Consider the following 17,941-nt stretch of genomic DNA (forward strand, 5'->3'; position numbering starts at 1 on the left):
CCCTCCCCCTTGCTCCTCCTCCTTGCTTGCCTATATAACCTCTTACCACGGCAACTCTCCCACTTCAGCAAAAAAATTATTGCTGTGGTTTTCCCACCTGATGATGATTGCTTGTGTTGCAATCGAAACGTCGTGATTTAATTCATTTTATTTTCTACCTACGTGACTTTACCGAAAGAACCAAAGAGTATGGATCCCTGCGGTCACGAAAACTTAAAATCTAGATTGCCACGTTCTGTTTACGTGACAAACCTTACTCATTGGCCATGTCGCATGGTGGCGGGTTTAACGACACATTTATTTTCGCGATCTAACCCAAAAAAAACTGCATTATGGATGATATTGGTCGCGAAAGCCTACTCCGTGTTAAAAGTAGAACTTAAAATATTTCTATAAGAATTTTTCCTTCCAGTGAACAACGCGCCGCTTTCTGCAGGGAAATCCCTTTCAGCCGCGCAAACACTGCATTGTACTCTTACAGTATATTTATTACAATCCCGTAACGCCATTAAAAACCACAGTTTCTCACGTAACAATACAAGGCATCCCGTGCATCACACACGACGTTTACTGCTTGTGATCCACCACTGTGGAGGCAGCAGCGAGGGTTGGTGGATTACCGCACACACAGATGTTGTTGTTGTGAAACTCCCTTCTAACCGAGGGTGTTGGGGAGGTGCCATTCCGTGGCTCGCCAGCAGAAGGCGGTACAGCAAAGTGTGGACGAATCTCCATCTGTTCCCATCTGTATGGGGATACAGCGTTGCCCCCTCGCCGCGCAAGGCGTGCGCTTTTTCTCCAGGCGCTCCGGTTTCTTGCCACGCACTGTATAATAAACACATTCATTGGCTGCAAACATCTTAAAGACCCAATGGAGCATTGCTTTTCCTGAGACTGAGATCCTACGACTCAGCGTGGCTTTCCAGGATAAAAAAGAAAATAACAATATATATAAAACTGGGGGGGACTTTTCCTTTGATCGGTCATCGCACGAACACTTGACGTGTCCCAGGCCAAGCCTCCGATGCCTCCACGCCAGGCGGCGACGGTTCGGCTCCAGCGGCCGCCCGTCGATGAACAGCGCAGTGTGCGAATGAACCTGAACCATCCCACGCGCGGTCACCGCTCCGCTCACAGTGGTGGAAGATCCCCCCGACGCCATTCGCAAGAAGTCGGGCTACCGTTGCCAAATTCGAAAATGACACCGCACATTACTCAATTGGCGATGAAACACACACACACAGCAACAGCAGCAGCGATCATTGCCACCCCCGACTACCGGCAGCAGACCGATGCCCCAGTTCTCTCTTGCAAATGAGACTCATGTATCATGATATTTCTAGATCCCACCTGATTAAAACAAACCAAAATCAATTTGAACTTGACAACTCTTCGCGTAGGCCAAGGCCTGGGTGACAGGGGAGAACGTAGTTCTGGTGGTGGTGCTGATGGTGTTGATGATGATGATGACGCTGTATGTCTGTGGGAAGGTTACTTCGTGCCGATGCTGCAGGCCCAGGTGGTGTAGCCGCCCTCCGGCGGTGGCGGTGATGACGATGCTGTACGTCTGACGGTGAGGACGTAGGTCTGGTGGTGAGGTCGCTTCGTGGCGATGCCACAGGCCCAACAATGAGGCCGCGCTCCGGCGGCGGCGGTGACGGCGATGACGACGCTGTACGTCTGGCGGTGAGGTTACTCCGTGGCGATGCTGCAAGCCCAGCGGTGAGGCCGCCCTCCGGCGGCGGCGGTGATGATGGTGGTGATGACGACGACGCTGCAGGCCTGGTGGTGATGCTGCGACTCACGGCAGCCAGGCTGCACGTGCCGAGCTGTCTCACAGCTCCGTGGTGACGCTAAAGGCCTCGGCTGTGAGCACGGAGCTGAGTGTGTCGGTGGAGGCCGTGTCCTCGCGGGCACCGCTCAGCCCCGTGCCGGCGCCCTTTTTGCCGTCGTCGGCGGCGGCGGCCTCCTCCTCCGGCGGCGGTGGTGGCGGCGGCGCCATCGCCTCGTCGCCGGCGCCCCCCGCCTTGCTCGCGATGAGGCTGACGGCGCAGTCCTCCGCCTGATCCCGCTTGCGGCTCTTACGCGCGAACGTCACCAAGGATTGGAAGGACGAGCGCTTGCCGTTCGCGCCCCGATTCTGCTCCGCAATGTCCGACGCTTCCTCCGCGGGCGGCTCCTGTCGCCGACCAGCGGTACGGACGTGAGCGTGCGTGCGCGTGTGCCCGTGAGCGACGATATCCCACATCTGCCGCTTGTTGCGGAGCTTCACGGTTCGGGTCACGCGAACGCCCTGGTTAATACTACGGCGTGGGTGGGGGGGGTGTTATGTTAAACCACAGGTGGCATGCGCCGTCTGCTTCACGGTGGAATTTGAAATATAACCCCCAAAGATTACTGGGTTGGAAATCCCTAGGCAAGGCGTCCGCCGTCCTTGTACGCAGATGACAATCACACACAGCCTGCCACACACAGCCTGCCATACACAGCCACACACACACAGCCACACACACACAGCCACCACACACAGCCTGCCACACACAGCCTGCCACACACACACAGCCACACACACACACAGCCTGCCACACACAGCCACACACACACAGCCACACACACACAGCCACACACACACAGCCACACACACACAGCCTGCCACACACAGCCACACACACACAGCCACACACACAGCCTGCCACACACACAGCCACACACACAGCCTGCCACACACAGCCACACACACACAGCCACATACACAGCCACCACACACAGCCTGCCACACAAAGCCTGCCACACACAGCCACACACAGCCACCCACACACAGCCACACACACACAGCCTGCCACACACAGCCACCCACACACAGCCATATACACAGCCACACACACACAGCCTGCCACACACAGCCTGCCACACACAGCCACACACAGCCTGCCACACACAGCCTGCCACACACACACAGCCTGCCACACACAGCCACACAGAGCCTGCCACACACAGCCTGCCACACACAGCCCCTCCAACGCGGTGTCTTGGCACGGCGCGGGGGTTCGTGTGCCCGTGGTGCTTTTCTAACGGTGCCTCACCGCTGCCGCTCCGTGCACCGTTGGGTCTCCGTCCTGGTGGTTGACATCCTGACCACGGGTGCGCACCCAGACACAGAGATCGCACGCTTAGCAGACCGCCGGGGCGACCGCGGTCATCGAGTAGCCCATGAAGGCTGCCGCGGATAAACCCGAACTCGCTCGCCCTCACATTTTTGTCACGCAACCTCAAACTCCACTCGCTCGCCCACTCGCTCGCGCATTCAACGACTCGCTCGCGCATTCACCGACTCGCTCACCGATCCATTCATTCACCCTTCTCCTTTCAGGAGGGTCTTCGCTGCATTGGGTTCCTATTTAAAGGTGCTTTCGGCCAATTCACGATCAACGTTTATTACACGGAACACCCGTAAGAAATCGCACGGGCGCTCGAGGGGGCAACGCTCTATCCCCGTACAGACGGAAACAGATGGCGATGAGTCCATGTGCCCTGCCTCCACAGTGCTGGATTACAGGCAGCCACGTGCAGCAGCAGCGTAGCCACCTTCCTGTGATTGGGGCAGGCTGTGGTTGGATCCGGCTCTAACTCCGATGAGCACGGGTTGGCTGCGTATGGTGCGAGAGAAGTTCGACCCGCATACAACTACCCTTCTGAGCTGGTGGTCTAGATAAGGCTGGGGAGCATTTGTGCGTGAGGATGTGCGCACGCGAGGCGATGAGCCGGGGGGACCTCCCCTGCCGTTATGGGGCTGTGGAAGACCCAACGCCGAAGATCCCTGCGGTATGATCGACCACGAAGCTCATGCTCTACCCTAAATCGCATCATCCACTGCGCAAACCATGGCAGCAGCAGCAGACGCGGATACCCGATGCACACATGGAAACTTAAAAACTCTGCGGCAGCTTGCTACCGCGGTCATCCAGAACAGAGCGTGCAACGTACATGACGACGCAACGCCCCGAGACCCACGAATACGGCGATGATGCATTACCCCGCTACGGCTCCCGCCGACGCGATTGTCTGGCTCAACCGCCTGATCTGCGTCTACATCGCTCCCCCCCCCCGCTCACCTGCGTGTCGGCCTGCAGCAGCAAGTCCGGGCCGAACTCGCCATCCACATGGACGTAGGTGTTGGGCCGTGGTGCGGGCCCTGCCCAGGCGTTGTTGCCCTTTTCCCGCCCCATCCGTGGCATCTCGGCGCCAGACAGGTTGGCCGAGCCGCACTTCTGCCGATTGCGGCGGCGCACGTAGACGACGATGCAGACGATCGCCAGCAGCACGGCCATCACGATCACCACGACCTTCCACGTCTCCACCGTCGCCTGTGCCGTGACATGGACATGGGTCACTAAGGAGCGTGGCGCGGGTTGCTGGCAGCGAAGGGGATCTGCAGTTGCAGCAGCCCTGTCTGTCAGCAGGTCACGTGACAAGTCAGAGAGAGGGATGTAGGGGAAAGTTGATGGAGGGGGGGCACGTGAGGCGAGCCTGGCAACCCGCGAGTTTGTTCTAGAAGGGGGGCGTGGCCGGGGCGGAGCGAGGCCATGCTGGCAGGATAAAAGGGCACCCCTAGCGAGTGGCATCCCGTCGTGCTGCTGGAAGTCTTCGTCCTACTCCTAGTGTCTCTGAGTCAGCCACTACACCTGCACCATCGCCTCGGTCACCTGCGGGGAGTGCGACGCTCCTCCGGCGGTGGCGGTGGTGATCGCTGTCGGAGGAGGAGCGGCGGTGGCAGCAGTCGGAGGGACGGCGCGGGTCGTGGCTTCGGAGGAGGCCGCACCCGCGGTTGTAATCGGGCCGGCCGTCGTTTGCTTGGCCGGGATCGGGGTGGCCGTGCCCAGCTCGGTTCCGGCTGTCGCTGCTGTGGTTTCATTGGCTATGGCCGTGGCAGCCAAGGTCTCACCACCGTCTGTAGCTGCAGATATCACTGCTGGAGTGGTTGCTGTAGGAGCGGCTGTGGTTGTGGCGACTGTGGTTGACGCGACTGTGGTGGGGGCGACTGTGGTGGGGGCAACTTTGGTTGATGCGACTGTGGTGGGGGCGGCTGTGGTGGGGGCAACTGTGGTGGGGGCAACTTTGGTTGATGCAACTGTGGTTGGTGCGACTGTGGTTGATGCGACTGTGGTGGGGGCAACGTTGGTTGATGCCACTGCGGTGGGGGCGACTGCGGTTGGTGCTGCTGCAATTGATGCGACTGTGGTGGGGGCAACTTGGGCCAGGATGGGCACAGGCAGCGACATTGTGGGCACTCGGCTGCTGGGAATGGAGACCTGGAAAACAGGACAGGGAGCAACAGAAATGCTGACACGTCTGTCCACGAGCACAGGAGGCCTCCGGCCATTAGTAATTATCGACAACGGTTCCAACAGAGCCACCCTCGTTACATTCGCCGACACGCACCGGCAGCTCCTTAGAACGTGCGGACACACGGCGCGATAGCGACGTCACTTGAGGACCGTGCTTGGGGCATATCTGTCGTGACCCTGCTGCGGTGTTCACTCAATCTGTCGGGGCCACGTGGAAGCCCCTGGACCTATAATACCCCCAGGACCTCGCACGCGCTCGGCATTTGTGCCCAACACTCGTTCGTTTTTGGGACGCGTGCCCTTGCCTGCCATCACAGCCGGGAGGCTCCGGCCCTTCGGACATGTCGCCTGGCTAAGGCACGCTGGCGGTGATTGGAGGGGGGGGAGGGGGGTGCATACCGAGGCCGTTACATAGACGCGTACGGTTGAGGCCCGATATTGGGCATCGTAATCTCGGCGGCGGAGGACAGGCTTCTCCGGCGACATGGGGACCGCTAGGCCCCCGGCCTGGGCCTGTTTTGACGACGAGGCGAAGGGTGACCCTTGACGTCCACATTTTCGCTAATTTGCAGAGGGGGGCCACTCTTGCCGATACGACATTATCAGTGTGAGGGCCGCCAAACGTTTGAGACCACCGGGATTTGGCGGGACATGGTGGGGTGCGTCAGGGATTCGCGCGAGAGGCCACCAGAGGCCACCAGTGGCCCGCGGGCCTTGCAATGAAGAACACTGCCCTAGACTGTGGTTTGCTTTATCGGATGAAGGTGTCCTCCCGTGACCCCCTCACAGAAAGAACAGTTTCTGCTCCGACTGCATGTGGTTTCACCCGCAGCGACCCTCAAAGAAGGATGGACGCGTGACGACCCGCCTCCAACCCCGGCCAGGCGAGGGGGGCCACCCCAGTGGAGCGAGCCTCACCGGCACGGATGATGTCAAGGACGTCCCAGACGTGGACGCAAGGAGTGTGCAGATCACCACCACGTGGTACATGGCCATGGCAGCACCTGCACAGTACACCGGGAGGGGGGGGGGGTAAGCAACAGGCACAACAAGCAAACTGTTTAACACGCAGGAGGCTTTCGCGACCAATATCATCCATAATAGAGGTTTTTTGGGGTTACATCGTGTAAATATATAAACGTGTCGTTAAATTCGCCAATTAGTAAGGTTTGTCACAGAAACAGAACGTGACCATTTCGTCACTAGTACAGCACACCGGTGTGTTGGAGAGCCAAGCCACAACATTTACAAGTTTCGCCAGTAATTGCAACTAGCTGCATCAGGTGACAGCCAGATGAAACTAGTTGTAACTGTTGTGGATTTGCTCTCCAACACACCGGTGTGCTGTACCAGTGATGAAATGGCCACGTTCTGTTTACGTGACAAACCTTACTAATTGGCTGTGCCAGGTGGTGGCGGGCTTAACGACACATTTATATATTTACGTGATCTAACCCCAATAAAAATCCTGTATTTTGTAAGCGAACTATGACTTAAAGATGTTTTATTTCCCCACGTGAGGTCCCACTGAGCTCTTTAGCTGTGACGTGGCGATCACAAATCAAGTTCAAGTTTATTTATTTATTTCAAGTTCATTTATTAGGTATAGCCCTGTGAGCCATTCGGCTCTTGAATCGGGTGCAACCGCAACAAACAAAAAACAAAAACATGAACAAAAAACATCTTAAAGTGAATCTGTGACTGAGTGCAAACAGAAAATCCAATAGATAGAACTTGAACACAAATGTCAGCCAAGACGCTGTTGGAATAGCCTTCCATTGCCTCTACCCATGTTACAACAATCTTGCATGCACCCTCAAGCATGATTTATAACTGTGGTTTGGGCACTGTGGTGACCAGGGGCGGTTTCTTCATTAGGGCGATTGGGCGACGCACCACCAATGTCATTCAACCACAGAGTCACGCTAGCCGTCACTGTGCCTCTGGATATAGTCCAATCAGCGTCATGCTACGTTCTGTGGAGTACCGCCTCGTTTTGGGCGATTTCCCTCCAGCTGAGAATCGCCCCGAGTGGTCCCATAGACTTACATTCAAAGATGTTTTTTTCGAACAGGGGCGCTGCAATGCATTCTCTATGGCTTCCGGGAGTGCTCGCCCTAACGTGCTTACGTCATCATACGTGCTTACGTCATCATACGTAAGCACGTTTCATCCAACATTATAATTTGTCGCCACCTAGTGGAATCTTGAATAAAAGAAACTTGAGTGGTTTGTTTTAATAGTGAGTATAGAAACAAACAAGATGTATTGTAAGAGTCACTTTATTTTTCATTAATATTAAAGAAGTGAAGTTGCCTTTACATGCTTAAGCTGTTAATTTATCCATTGCATTGGTGGACCTTATCCTTATCAATCATCCAGACATTTGCCCCCCCTGAGAGATTTTGCAGGAGCTGCCACTGGTGGTGAGCGGTGTCTTACAAATGGTGCTGCTACTCGCTAACGGCACTTGGCCCGACAGTCTGTTAAGGCTACACGGGGGATCATTGTCTTGGTGGTGTGGCTGTGTGCGGTGTGGCTGTGTGCGGTGTGGCTGTGTGCGGTGTGGCTGTGTGCGGGCTGCCTGTTGCGTGTGAGCGCGGTGCGAGCGCGTCACTCCGGAGGAAACGTCTGGAGCCCACGTCCCGTGTCCAAAGCCACAACTTCCAACTCGTGGGTTCCACTGAAGCCCCCCCCACCACCACCACCCCCCCCATCATCATCATCACTGTGGCTATGAGATGTTAACTACCTCGCCTGGTATACAGGAGGTCGTGGGTTCGATCTAGACCCTGACGCCTGCTGCTGCTGCTGTATATTTGGAGTTTGCGTCCCTCTCATCATCATGGTCTAGGACTGTTGTTATTGTCTTGGTGTGGTCAGGGACGGTTGTTGTTGTTGTCTTGGTGTGGTCTGGGACTGTTGTTGTTTTGCTGCCTTGCCCCAAGCTCGCATTGAGTGTTGAAAGATCAGCAGGAAGTTTAGGCACTTGTGCAATTTGCACTTTTATATTTATTTTAATATTTAAAAAAATATTACCCAGTGGCTTGTTTTACTTGCTTACCTTTTATTTACTTTGCACTCCCATCGGGTTTATTATTGCCACAATTATTGCATCACTTTTATGATTATATGTCATTGTAACCCGCTGACACCCCCCCCCCCTTCTCCTGGACACGTGTGAACAAGAGCTTTATAGCTCATCGGATTCCTCCAGGACAAGATCGAGATTCTCATCGTGAACCACAGAAGGAGTGGAGTGTAGTGGCGGATCCACGAGGTGGGTGGGGGTGGGGGGAGGGGGTGGGGGGAGAGGGTGGGGGGTGGTGGGAGGGAGGGAGGTGGGGGGGAGGGACGGGGGGGAGGAACGTGGGGGGGGGAGGTGGGGGGGAGGGAGGTGGGAGAAGATGGGGGGGAGGGAGATGGGGGGGTGGGGGGACGTGGGGGGGAGGGACGTAGGGGGGAGGGACTGGGGGGAGGGACATGGGGGGGGAGGTGGGGGGTGGTGGGAGGGAGGGAGGTGGGGGAGGTGGGGGGGGAGGGACGGGGGGGAGGAACGTGGGGGAGGAGGTGGGGGGGAGGGAGGTGGGGGGAGGTGGGGGGGAGGGACGGGGGGGAGGGACGTGGGGGGGGGAGGTGGTGGGGAGGGAGGTGGGGGGAGTTGGGGGGAGGGAGGTGGGGGGGTGGGGGGACGTGGGGGGGAGGGACGTGGGGGGGGACGTGGGGGGGGGGGGGACGTGGGGGGGGAGAGACGTGGGGGGGAGGTGGGGGGCAGAGGGAAGATGTTGGGAGGCTGGGGGGGGGGCATTGGGGCATAGACTCAGAATGTGTGTTTAGGCTGCAGGAGTGAATCTGGTGAGCTGTGAAGCTCTTTTGCACCGATGTCCAGTCCGGCCACGGGGTCGGCGGAGGTGCAACAGCAAACAACGTCAACAACAAATCGAGAAGAATGCAAGCAAGTGACTAAATATAAATGTACCAAAGAAAAAAACCGCATTCATTATAAATGTCCGATTTACAAAGGTTTGGGGCAAAACAGCAAAACCAACAACATCAACAGATGCAGCCCACACCATCGTGGCAAATCGCTTGACACCACCAACCCACGTCCCCACTTGAGGCCACGACAATTTGTGCTTTTTTTCCCGATGTTCATTGATTGGGAGGGATACCAGGGAACCCGACATCCCCTCATAAGGGAGGGTGGGTGAAACACGTGGATTTTTTTTGTTGTCGTTTTTTGTTTCCTTTAAGGAAGGATCTTGAACCATTTCACGGAACGGACTCTGGACGTAGCGACACGATGAACAGTCCGTGAGAAGACGAACGGCGCCAGCTGCGGAAACTCCGTGCGAATCGCGCGATGAGAAATCAAACAGAGAGAGAGAGTGGGAGGGAGAGGGGTGAGGTGAGCAGAGCGTGAAATCTTTCATTTAAAAAGGTGGGGGGGGGGGGGTTTACATAAAGAAAAGCATTTTAAAAAAACGGAAATGATGAACGAAGCAAAGTGCCGACTACACCGAGCATCTTCTTGTTTGTTTCCTATGAACGTGAAATAAAAAAAGAGAGAGACACGAATGTGGGCCTGAAACTTGGGGAGGCCGTCGTTCCAGGTCGCGCGGCAAAGAGGGGGGCACCGGTGCAGAAGTCGGCGAATGTTTTGAGTTTCCTGTGAGCGACGTGAACTCCTCGACGCGACTGGGAGGAGAATCTCACGCAAAACAAGTTCTGGAGTAGGCATCACGGAACAGGGCTAAGTTGAAGATGTCGTAGTTGGCAGGAGTTGGGCTTGCGCGACCAATATCATCCATAATAGAGGTGGGTTTTTGTTGGGTTAGATGTGTCGTCAAACCCGCCACCGCCCGACACGGCCAATTAGTAAACCATCTCCGCACAGATGGTTTCAGTGATTCGACTGCTGTACTTAACGTCCATCTCCTGGCTACATAGCAGCTACAGACCCCAAATCTCTGGCACCTAAAACTAAACTCAAACGATTTTCATTTTACCAGGTGAGGCCCACTGGGCCATCCTCTACAGCTCTTCTTCAGAAGCGACCTGGCTGCCACAAATGATAGCCCAATGGCTTATCGGCGTGTGGAAATGTATATCAGAAGCCAAAAACTCTCAACGCGTGATGTTGATTCTAAATGTGGAAGAGGACCCGGATAGAGACACGCAGACTTCAAATATACAGCAGCAGGCGCCAGGGTCTGGATCGAACCCACGACCTCCTGCATACCAGGCGAGGTAGTTAACATCTCCAGGCCACCGTGATGATGATGAGAGAGACGCAAACTCCAAATATACAGCAGCAGGCATTATCAGGGTCGAGATTGAACCCACGACCTCCTGTATACTAGGAGAAGTAGTTAACATCTCATAGCCACCGTGATGATGATGATGAGAGACGTAAACTCCAAATATACAGCAGCAGCAGGCATCGTCAGCGTCTGGATAGAACCCACGACCTCCTGCATACCAGGCGAGGTAGTTCACATCTGCTGGCCACCGTGGCGCGCTGGTAGCGTATTCGCCGCTCGCTAGAGAGGTGACACGGTTGCGACCTGGCAGGCCGCCCTGGTTAATACCGCGGTGTGGGTGTATTCAACCTCGTCGCGACCACGTGGCGTCCGCTTCGTTCACAGCGGACGTTGAAGATTCCCCTCCCTCCCCCGCGACGTCGTTCGGGGAAACGAAGGCAGCGCCATCGTGCGCCTGGCGGTCACGGTCCGAATTTGTTTGCACAAATTTGAAATTCTCAAACCGCAAAGGAAGTCGCTTCTCAATCGGCATGACGCGCAGCAACGTCGCCACCACAACCCGCCGTAGCCGTGAAACCACTGCGATCCGTGTCTGCGAAACGCAGCGATAGCAGCAGCAGCAGCAACAGCGTCAGCTCCTTCCGCCGCGATTGCTAAACGTGCCACACCACGATTAGCATCACCAACCACCATCTACCCAGCGCCGGATGATCCTCGTAGGACAAGCAGCTACACGTGCAGTAGCTACATATGTAGTAGCTACTAGTAGTAGCTACTAATATGTAGTAGCTACTACTACTAGTAGCTACTACATATGTAGCTACTACTACATATGTAGCTACTAGTAGTAGCTACTACATATGTAGCTGCTACATGTGTAGTAGCTACGGGCCCCGCACTTTCAAGGGACCCGCGCTAAATGCTGTCAAGCTATCAATTCCGGTTCGGTGATTCTGCACTTGCTCTATTACTATAGTACTATACCGCCTTCAACTTTTACGAGCGAACCGGGTGTTTAAGGTTATAGATTTGTCGTATTATCTGGCTGTATGGCAAAAGAAAAAATGCAATTACTTTACTGTGCAAGTAAAAAAAATATGTTTTAATATGTAAGTGTTTTTTTCTACATTTAGGGCCCCTTTATAACATAAAGCTGCAGGCCCCGCAGTAGCTTCATCGGGCACTGCCACCACCACCACCATCTCCACCACCACCACCACTATCACGATCATCACCACCACCACCACCATCTCCAACATCACCATCATCACGATCATCACCACCATCATCACGATCATCACCACCACCACCATCACGATCATCACCACCACCACCACTACCATCTCCACCATCACCACCACCATCTCCACCATCACGATCATCACCACCACTATCACGATCATCACCACCACCACCGTCATCAATTTTATGAAACGATTCTCGGCACGGGGCTGGTGTTTTGGCTCGGCGCGTTTGCAAACCGCGAACGTGAAGGTCGATCCCGATTAGCCTCCTTCCTCGCACGGCGTGGTAGCGTGAGGCTCCGTTCATTCATCTCTTGGGGAGCCAGGGGGGAGGGGAGGGCGGGGGTGGGGAGGGGGTGGGGAGGGAGTGGAGGGAGTGGAGGGAATGGAGCGGGGGAGTGGAGGGAGGGAGCGAGGGAGGGAGTTGAGGGAGTGGAGAGAGGGAGCGAGGGAGTGAGGGAGTGGAGGGAGTGGAGCGAGGGAGTGGAAGGAGGGAGGGAGGGAGTGGAGGGAGTGAGTGGAGGGAGTGGAGGGAGGGAGTGGAGGGAGTGAGTGGAGGGAGTGGAGTGGAGGGAGTGGAGGGAGGAAGTGGAGGGAGGGAGTGGAGGGAGGGAGTGAGTGGAGGGAGTGGAGTGGAGGGAGGGAGTGGAGGGAGTGAGTGGAGGGAAGGAGTGGAGGGAGCGAGGGAGGGAGCGAGGGAGGGAGTGGAGGGAGAGAGGGGAGGGAGGGAGGGAGCGAGGGAGTGGAGGGAGGGAGTGGAGGGTGTAAACACGTGCGACGCCCAGCCAGGTGATTTCCATCGCTCCACACGCACGAAGTCGGCTTCCGACCTCAAATCGTGCCTGGTGGAAAATGCCGCGCGGCTCTATGGGTCCCCACATTGATTTCAATGGGTCTCTATGCATCTCTATGGGTCTATATGCATCTCTATGGGTCTATATGCACCTCTATGGGTCTCTATGTATCTCTATGGGTCTCTATGTATCTCTATGGGTCTTATGGGTCTCTATGCATCTCTATGGGTCTCTATGCATCAGCTGAGTCGGGTTGCGCGCGTTCAAGAGGAGGGGGGCAGAAAGCGCTTCGATGTGAGAGGGGGGGGTCCCCAACGCCACCCACGCAAGGAGTTGCACCATCGACACAAACTCACGTGGAAAGTTTTGGAATCAGCCACCGGAGGCGAAGTGCCCAGACCCCAAGCACGATGGGCTAGGAGATGTTAACTACCTCGCCTGGCGTGCAGGAGGTCGTGGGTTCGATACCAACACTGACGACGCCTGCTGCTGCTGCTGTATATGTGGAGACTCGCGTAGGCACATCGGGACACATCTAGACCCACAGAGATACAGCTGCAAAGAAGTGTCACTGACGATGCAACCCAACGCCGTGGGCCGTAGCTTTTCGTAATCCGTCAACGGTGAAGCAACGGCGACGCCGACTCTCTCCGTGTCTCTCTCTGTGCTGCTGCTGCTGTTGCCATCATTGTGCACGAGGAGAAGGAGGGCGAACAAGGACAAGGGACGCGAAGGAGGCGAAGAACGCGAAGAAGAAGAACGCGTCTCCTTACCTGTGCAGGAACGACACCGTGCAGGCGGGGAGGGGAGACGGGTCGTATTCATGGCGCACAGACAACGAGCGGGGCTCGCCTTCACTCCCCTCCTTCCTTGCGTCGTCCTTAGACTCGCTCGACAGCTCCCTCGTTCGATCGCTCGATCGATCGCTCGTTCGATTGATCGCCAAGAGGAGGAGCCGTCGCCGCGGCTGCCACGGAGGAACGAGGTTCAGCGGTCTGGAGTCCTCCACTGGTCCCGCTCGGGACCCAAAAGGGCTCCAGGAAAACCACAACCACGCCCAGGCAGGCGCTCGCTAAAGGATCGATCCCCACCCCCCCTCTCCACCCTCGCCGTGTAGCCCATGAGAAACTCTTTTTTTCCTGGCCAACTTGGTCTCCCCAGTGCTAATATTCATGCAACGCATCAGGTGCTCATTTAAGGCTGAGTCGACCTGGGGGGGGGGGCAGGATATTCGCCGCCGATGTTGGTGGCCGTGAGCCGGAATCGAACGCGGGTTGCCGGGGGTTCGTAGCGCATTGCGGCGCGAACCGCTGCGCCACCGCTCCCCGCGACTCACAACAACAACAACATTCGCCACGAAGTGTCGGTGACGTCACCACGACGCTTGTGCCAGGCCATGTGCACCTTGAGGCCACGTGAAACGCCCGCTGGCAGGAGGTCACGGGGCAGACCCAGCAGGTGCCACAGGTCGACTGACTGAGATGACCGAGATGACTGGCTGATGCACCACCTGTGCCCCCTACTGTGCCAACTTGCTGCGCTTTAGTCACCCGGTGCTCCGCTCGTTGTTGTGAGCGTCGCTCCTCCGCCCTCCGTTGTTGTTGGAGGGCGACTGCCTCCAACTGCCCAGTAGCGTCCTTCACGAGCCTCCTCCACAGAGGCCGATCTTGACACCACTGGTAACAGTCATCGGAAAGTCCACTCAGCTCCACGTCCTCCCGTACCACATCACTCCCTCGACTCACACACGCACACACCCTCCTTACTGTGGGAGTCTGACATTTGAGGACAGGACTCTGATAAAAACCATCGCTGGAGACCATCAACCAGGGAACCGACTCGCACACGGCGCATCGGCACCGGCCGGCGATGGAAGAGGCGGCCGCCACTCGCGGGCAGCCTCAGCAGGCAACCAACAACAACAACAGCAACAGCAGAACTACGACAACAACAACAACAGCAGCAACAGCAGAACTACGACAACAGCAGAAGAAGAACAAGAAAGAACCACCACCAGGACCACCACAACGACGACACCCGCCGATTTCCCAACTCCCTTTCGCAACTGCACGAAGCGCTTAACCCGATTTGCACTTTCGCAAAATAAGAGGCGCGCGTCCGTGCGAGTGGGAGAGCGGTGGCGCAGCGGTTAGCACGCTGCACCCCCGATCCCGACGGCCCGAGTTCGATTCCCGCTCACGGCCACCGCAAACACCGGTGACGATTATCTGAACCGATCCTGGGCCTCCACCCTGGGTCGACTCAAACCCGGTGGTGCCGTGGCAGTAAACATTGCCACGCGCGAGACTAAAGCGACACGGCGTGCCGGCGCTAATAGCACTTGCCCCGACGGTCTATTAAGGCTACGATGGGGCGGGGGGGGGGGCACCTTTGCCTTTGTGTCGACAGACGCGTGTATTCCTGGAAGTGACGACACGGGACGAGCTGCGTGGATTTCGGATAATTTGGCGGAGGAACATCAAAGGGGGGACGTTGAGACGCCACCGATCACAAACTGGGCAGTCACGGAGATTTGGGATTGTCACTGGCGGTTGGGATTAACGTGGTCATTTGGGATTGGAACGGACGGTTGGGATTGACGTGGTCATTTGGGATTGGAACGGACGGTTGGGATTAACGTGGTCATTTGGGATTGTCACTGGCGGTTGGGATTAACGTGGTCATTTGGGATTGGAACGGACGGTTGGGATTGACGTGGACATTTGGGATTGTCACTGGCGGTTGGGATTGACGTGGACATTTGGGATTGTCACTGGCGGTTGGGATTGACGTGGTCATTTGGGATTGTCACCGGCGGTTGGGATTGACGTGGTCATTTGGGATTGTCACTGGCGGTTGGGATTGACGTGGTCATTTGGGATTGTCACTGGCAGTTGGGATTGACGTGGTCATTTGGGATTGTCACTGGCGGTTGGGATTGACGTGGTCATTTGGGATTGGAACGGACGGTTGGGATTGACGTGGTCATTTGGGATTGGAACGGACGGTTGGGATTGACGTGGACATTTGGGATTGGAACGGACGGTTGGGATTGACGTGGACATTTGGGATTGGAACGGACGGTTGGGATTGACGTGGACATTTGGGATTGGAACGGACGGTTGGGATTGACGTGGACATTTGGGATTGGAACGGACGGTTGGGATTGACGTGGTCATTTGGGATTGTCACTGGCAGTTGGGATTGACGTGGTCATTTGGGATTGTCACTGGCGGTTGGGATTGACGTGGACATTTGGGATTGGAACGGACGGTTGGGATTAACGTGGACATTTGGGATTGGAACGGACGTTTGGGATTGACGTGGTCATTTGGGATTGTCACCGGCGGTTGGGATTAACGTGGTCATTTGGGATTGTCACCGGCGGTTGGGATCGTCCCGACTGCCGAGACGCAACAGAACAGAACAGGGCCTGGACCGTCCCCACCGACCCCGACTCCTCCTCCCAAAGGGTCCTTCAAACCCCATCGCCCATCGAATTCCTGCCGTGGGGGGGGGGGGGCAGCTCCCCAAAGGCGGCCTCTGCGGCTTGTGCCAGCCGCTCACACTCGCAAGGGTGCCCAGGTTCCAATCCGAATCAGGGGGGCCCCGTCCGTCCGTCCAGGGGCCGAGCGACAGGAGGTCGCCAGCGGTTTGCCGCACGGACGGACCGACCGACCTCACCGACGACCAACAGGCAACGTGGGATTTGCGCGAGCGGGGAGCGGTGGCGCAGCAGTCATCCCTGGGCTCACGGCCAACGTCAGCGACGTGCATCTGAACTGGACCACGAGCCTCCCCCTACGTCGACTCGACCTTAAATGAGGACAGTACCTGGCGCAGTAGCTGAAGAAGCACTTGGTGCAGAGTAGAGACACTGGGGAGACAAAGGCGGCTGGGCGTGGTGCTGGCTACCCAAAAGATCCCCAGTAGAGCCTTAGCAGCCTGTTGTAGCAAGAGGTGTTCGCGCGAGTGCGTGTGAAACCTTGAGGCACAGTCCCTGAGCGCGTGTTGTGAAAGATGCCCGCGCGTGCGTGTCTGTGTGTGGGGAGCGGTGGTGCAGCAGTTAGCGCGCTGCGCTATGAACCCGGCGACACGGGTTCGTTTCCCGTTCACGGACAACACCCAGTGACGATTATCTCAACCGGTCCCGGGCCTCCCGTAGGTCGACTCAGCCTCAAATGAGTACCTGGTGCGGTGTGTAAACATTGCCACTAAGGAGACAAGGGCGGTCGGGCGTGGTGCTGGCCATCCACCCCCTCGTGTACCGTTCCTGCCTTCATAGGTGTTCGCTAACAGCACTTGCCCCTACAGTCTGTTAAGGCTATAGGGGGGATCTTTGTCTTTTTTGTGTGTGGTGAGCGGTGGTGTAGTAGTCAGTACACTGCGCTAGAAACCCGGTGATCCGAGTTCAATTCCCGCTCATGGCCAACACCGGTGACGATTATTTTAACCAATTCTGAGCCTCCCCTAGGGCGACTCGGCCTCAAATGAGTACCCAGTGCGCTGTGTAAACATCGCCACTAGGGAGACAAAGGCGGTCGGGCGTGGTGTTGGCCACCCCCCCCCCCCCCTCGTGTGCTGTACCGGCCCGTCATAGGTGCTCGCTAACAGCACTTGCCCCAACAGTCAAGGCGACACGGAGGAACTCAGTTTTTTTGTGAGCGCGTGCTTGTGAAAGATGCCCGTGTGTGTGCGTGTGCATGTGCCTGCAGCTGTCAATCCCCGTTCCGCCTTTCAACCCAACCCAAAGCTTATCGCAAGCCAGCACGCGTTACCACACACACAGAGTCAAGCCACACAATCCCCACCGTGGGAGGTGGGGTGGTGGTGGTGGTGGCAGCGCACTTTCGAGTGAGGACATTCAAACGAACGAAACCAAACTTGCAAAGTGTGGCAGGGCTCCATGGGCAGCTGCTTGCGCACGATGCGTTCTCCCGCTCTCGTTCAACGCCCTCCCTCCGACTGGACAGCTCTGTGACAAAGGGAGCTTTATAGATCGTCGAATTCCTCCAGTATAAATGTTCAGATCCTTCCGATTATTATTTACGATGTCCACACGTTCACCTCGCCCAGTCTCATGGCCGTTTACTTGGGAGGGTAGATGGTGTGGAGGGGAGGGAGGTCATAATCGCAATGTCAAAGTCCAGATAATTACGCGGCCACAAGCGCCCAGAATCCCACTCTGTACACGGAGCGGGCCCCGAATACCTCCTCCGATGGGCCACCTAACAATGTTTTATTTTACCAGGCGATGCCCACCTCTTTTTCAGAAGCGGCCTTTTCTATCGCAA

General features: G+C 56.5%; 1 protein-coding gene and 1 long non-coding RNA gene across 2 annotated transcripts; both read right to left on the reverse strand.

Annotated features, from left to right (window-relative positions):
* Positions 1–1,696: 1,696 nt before the first annotated feature.
* LOC144948777 (uncharacterized) lies at positions 1,697–5,070 on the reverse strand. Its single transcript, XM_078878430.1, has 4 exons — positions 4,704–5,070; positions 4,113–4,364; positions 3,084–3,131; positions 1,697–2,179 (listed from the first exon to the last, which is right to left on the reverse strand). The coding sequence occupies exons 2-4, from the start codon at positions 4,326–4,328 to the stop codon at positions 1,835–1,837; spliced, it is 609 nt and encodes a 202-aa protein (XP_078734556.1). The 5' UTR covers positions 4,329–4,364; positions 4,704–5,070; the 3' UTR covers positions 1,697–1,834.
* Positions 5,071–5,149: 79 nt separating this feature from the next.
* LOC144948786 (uncharacterized) lies at positions 5,150–13,606 on the reverse strand. The gene is made up of 3 exons (XR_013640194.1): positions 13,421–13,606; positions 6,264–6,349; positions 5,150–5,309 (listed from the first exon to the last, which is right to left on the reverse strand). It is a non-coding gene; the product is annotated as an uncharacterized LOC144948786 (long non-coding RNA).
* Positions 13,607–17,941: the final 4,335 nt, after the last annotated feature.

Source organism: Lampetra fluviatilis, chromosome 3 (genome assembly GCF_964198595.1).
Source record: "Lampetra fluviatilis chromosome 3, kcLamFluv1.1, whole genome shotgun sequence".
NCBI classification, from domain to species: Eukaryota; Metazoa; Chordata; class Hyperoartia; order Petromyzontiformes; family Petromyzontidae; genus Lampetra; species Lampetra fluviatilis.

Coding starts and splice junctions, on each gene's coding strand:
- LOC144948777 (XM_078878430.1), bottom strand. CDS start 4,328: ATGGCCGTGCTGCTGGCGATCGTCTGCATCGTCGTCTACGTGCGCCGC. Junction 3,132..4,112: donor TGCTGCAGGCCGACACGCAG/GTGAGCGGGGGG, acceptor ACCCGTGGTCAG/GATGTCAACCACCAGGACGG. Junction 2,180..3,083: donor CGGTGCACGGAGCGGCAGCG/GTGAGGCACCGT, acceptor GGTCGGCGACAG/GAGCCGCCCGCGGAGGAAGC.